Here is a 3193-nt window from a genome sequence, read left to right on the forward strand (position 1 = left end):
TGGCGGCGGGGGCAGCGGGGTCGTCAGCACCGTGGTCCAGCCCTACGACGTGGAAATCCGCCGCGGTGAAAACGAGGGGTTCGGCTTCGTCATCGTCTCTTCTGTGAGCCGGCCGGAGGCGGGGACAACATTCGGTAAGTCTCGGGGTTTCTTTTTCTTCAGCGCGCCTCAAATGAGACGTGGATTTGCGCGCTGCAGCGCGAGGAGGCGGGTGGGGATCTGTTTAATTAAAAGTCATGAGCGTGCCCTAATTTACGTAATTAATAGCTTAATCGGAGACCAAGACTTAGTAGGTGTTTGCCTCCTGGGTTTGTTCGGCACTGAGAAAAGCAAATGAGTAATCCCAACCCGAAGAGCAAAAATGCCAGTGATGGCAATTCCTGATGCTCCCTGAAGCTCCAGCTCTCCCTGCTAGCTGGATGCCTTTCTGGGGTTTGCTCTCAGAAGAGCAGCCGGGGGGATCCCCCAGTGATGCTGCTAATGCAGAAATGGAGCAGGTGGAATGAAATATGTCTCCTGCTGGTGGAACTGAGCCCGTTGTTTTCGAAGCGGTAATGCTTAAACTGATTAACTTCTCTTTGGCAATCAGGGTTATTCTGATCCTCATTATGGAGTGAGCATGCTGATAGCTGGAAAGTTTTAATTAATAGTGCTTGCTGGTGAGACATAAAATGGAGAATACTGTTAAAAAAACATCCTGGTTTTTTGACCCATTCCACCTCTTCCCAAATCCGTTTCTTTAGAGTAAGGGTAAATTAGGTTCGTGTGATGTCGCGCTTAATATCCTGCCCTAATAGAAGTGGTCATGGTTTCTTTCTGAAGACAGTGGGTTCTGCTAGGTAGATACCCACTTCCAGTGTTGCTGCAAAAGAGTTGAGCATAAACTAGTTTTTCAGGTGTGCACAGAACAGCCTGCTCTAGAACAGAGATGTCATTGCAAGGGGGAAGCCCGTCAGAAACTCACTTTTCTTCCCTTTCTGTCTCTGCCAGAGGCAGCACCCGCTTATACTTTGTAGGGGGAAAAAGGTGTTCCCTGCCTGCTAGTCTGTGGCGTGGAATAGGGACAGAGGGGGAAAGTCAGAACATGTGCCTTGGCCATCCTCACACAAGCTTTTCAGAGCAGGGGTGTGGTTTGCAGACAAAATACATTACAGTCTCCCTGTACTGCGTGAGTGTTCCTGGGGCACAGAGATCCAGGTGGCAAGAAGTAGCCTTTCCCCCTTTTTTCTAGGCTTTTTTTTTCTGAAATTTCCTGCTATTGTCCATCAGCAATGCCCTTACTAATACACCAAGGGAGCATCACTTCTTTTGCTGGTATTGACATAGAACACGCCATTTCTAACATTGTTCTGATGTGCCTGATATAGACCTGGTGCATCAAGTTCTGTCAGTTCTCAGGTGCTCACGCTGTCCTCACTGCTGGAAACTGCTCTTCCAGAATAGGTATTTTGGTGCCAGAACACAACGGTTTAGTGCAACGTAAATGAAGCTGAACTCAGTCTAAACTGAAGAGATAGCTTTTATCTTCTGAAAGTATTTGCAAAAGTGTGTGTAAATTACTGTATGAAGACTATGCTCTAACTCTTTTCTGCAGAGAAACCTTGACCTGAGGTTGTAAGGAGTTGTTTGCTTTAGCCCAAGATACTCACTAACTGGAAGTTTTCTGTGCAGGGGCTCCTCATGGAGATCTCTTGATCTGTGACTGTTTTTCCTTTAATTTCTTTCAAGTATATTCAGCTTTTTCCTAATACTCTGCATGAGATGTGTTCCCTCTGCTGCGTGGTGCTTGCTTTGGACCTGCTTTGTAGATTTTTTCTTTCATGGGTAGCATTTAGAGATGGGCCAAACTGGTTCTAAAATCCACCTGGGTCACTTTGGTGTGGGCTCTGTCATCTGTGTTCAGTGGATCGGTTAGAGTAGGAAGTCATATCCACAAAACAGCCTTTAAACTCGATGGGGTTTTGTACTGCCCAAAAAAAAAAAACAAAAGGAGAAACCGCAACACTTTCTAACATCACAGTAAAAAGAAAAATCCTCTACCATTTGCAACTAATATTAACACTTTCTGCCAGTTGTCATTGCATCTTTCCAACCTTGTTCTTTCACCTCACATTCCTTTTTTTAGCCTTTTCTTCTTTATGGTCTTTCTAGTGTTGTCGTGTGTTCAGCAATGTGTATCTCTAAAACTACTAATCAAATAAAGACAACAGCACAGATAGGAATGTGCATTTTGAGGGTGAATGTATTGTGGATGCATAGTGTGAGATGACCTCTCTGTACACCTCATGGTTTTAATCCCGTGGTGCATGCCCGAGGACCTTACACAAAAGCCGTAGAAAAGCTTGGTGGACTTAACAGTGTTGCATATTCCCTGCATTTTAGGGATGATCCTGTGGTTTTGGGGCAAACAATTGCATGGAACAGGAGGAGAATTTTATCTCCGAAGCACATTCATCCTAAAGTGCTCTTGCTCTGTACGTCAGACATCTCAATGGTTTTGTGTGTGATTTTAGAGGTATTTAAATGAGGAGGTCCTTGTTCCTTCCCTGCTCCCATCCTGATGCCATCTAAGATCATAAAAGGGGAAGGGTTAATGGAGGCTGAGGTGGATGCCTGCACCAAACAAGTTACCTTTGTCAGTCTTGGCCCATCTGCGGTGGTCCTGTGCCTTCCCTGGTAGTACCTTTATTCGTGATGGAAGGAAACCGTTTCATGTTTCTTCCCCTTGCAGCGCTGATAGAGCGGCTCTTCGTGGTAGAAAGGAAGTCGCGCTTCCTCCCAGGCCTAGAACAATTTTATCTTTCTGAATTGAGAAAGAACAAAACATTGGCAGAAGCTTGAACAGCAGTTGACTTAGAGATGGACTGGAGAAGCTGAGACCTCGGTGTAATCTTGGAGGAGGAAGGTTGTCTTTTCTACAGACAATTTCGAATTTTCTCTTTGAAAATAAATCCAGGATTTGGGTTCCGATGGGCTGCTAAATGCAGTTGTAGTCTATAAAAATCTCACAGTTCGTGAACAGAAACCAAGTTGGGGGGGGTTTTCAGTGATTAACAAAACACCATTTTTATAAAGAAGTAAAGTACTGTGCACTCATACTAGTTGATCGCCAATGTTTTGAACACTGGCAGCAAAGCTATCCTATAATAACTTTTGCTTGATGCATTAATTAATTAACCCTTAACCTTCTCTT

General features: G+C 44.7%; 1 protein-coding gene across 1 annotated transcript in view; it reads left to right on the forward strand.

The window, feature by feature from the left end:
• The window catches only part of MAGI1 (membrane associated guanylate kinase, WW and PDZ domain containing 1), a gene marked incomplete at its 3' end in the record, with an annotated part of 88430 nt that overhangs the window by 73472 nt on the left and 11765 nt on the right, over positions 1–3193 (forward strand). Inside the window, 1 exon segment of the mRNA XM_009871194.1 lies at positions 2–134. Coding sequence (XP_009869496.1) covers positions 2–134 — 133 coding nt within the window.

Source organism: Apaloderma vittatum, unplaced genomic scaffold (assembly GCF_000703405.1).
Source record: "Apaloderma vittatum isolate BGI_N311 unplaced genomic scaffold, ASM70340v1 scaffold1316, whole genome shotgun sequence".
Lineage (NCBI taxonomy): Eukaryota > Metazoa > Chordata > Aves > Trogoniformes > Trogonidae > Apaloderma > Apaloderma vittatum.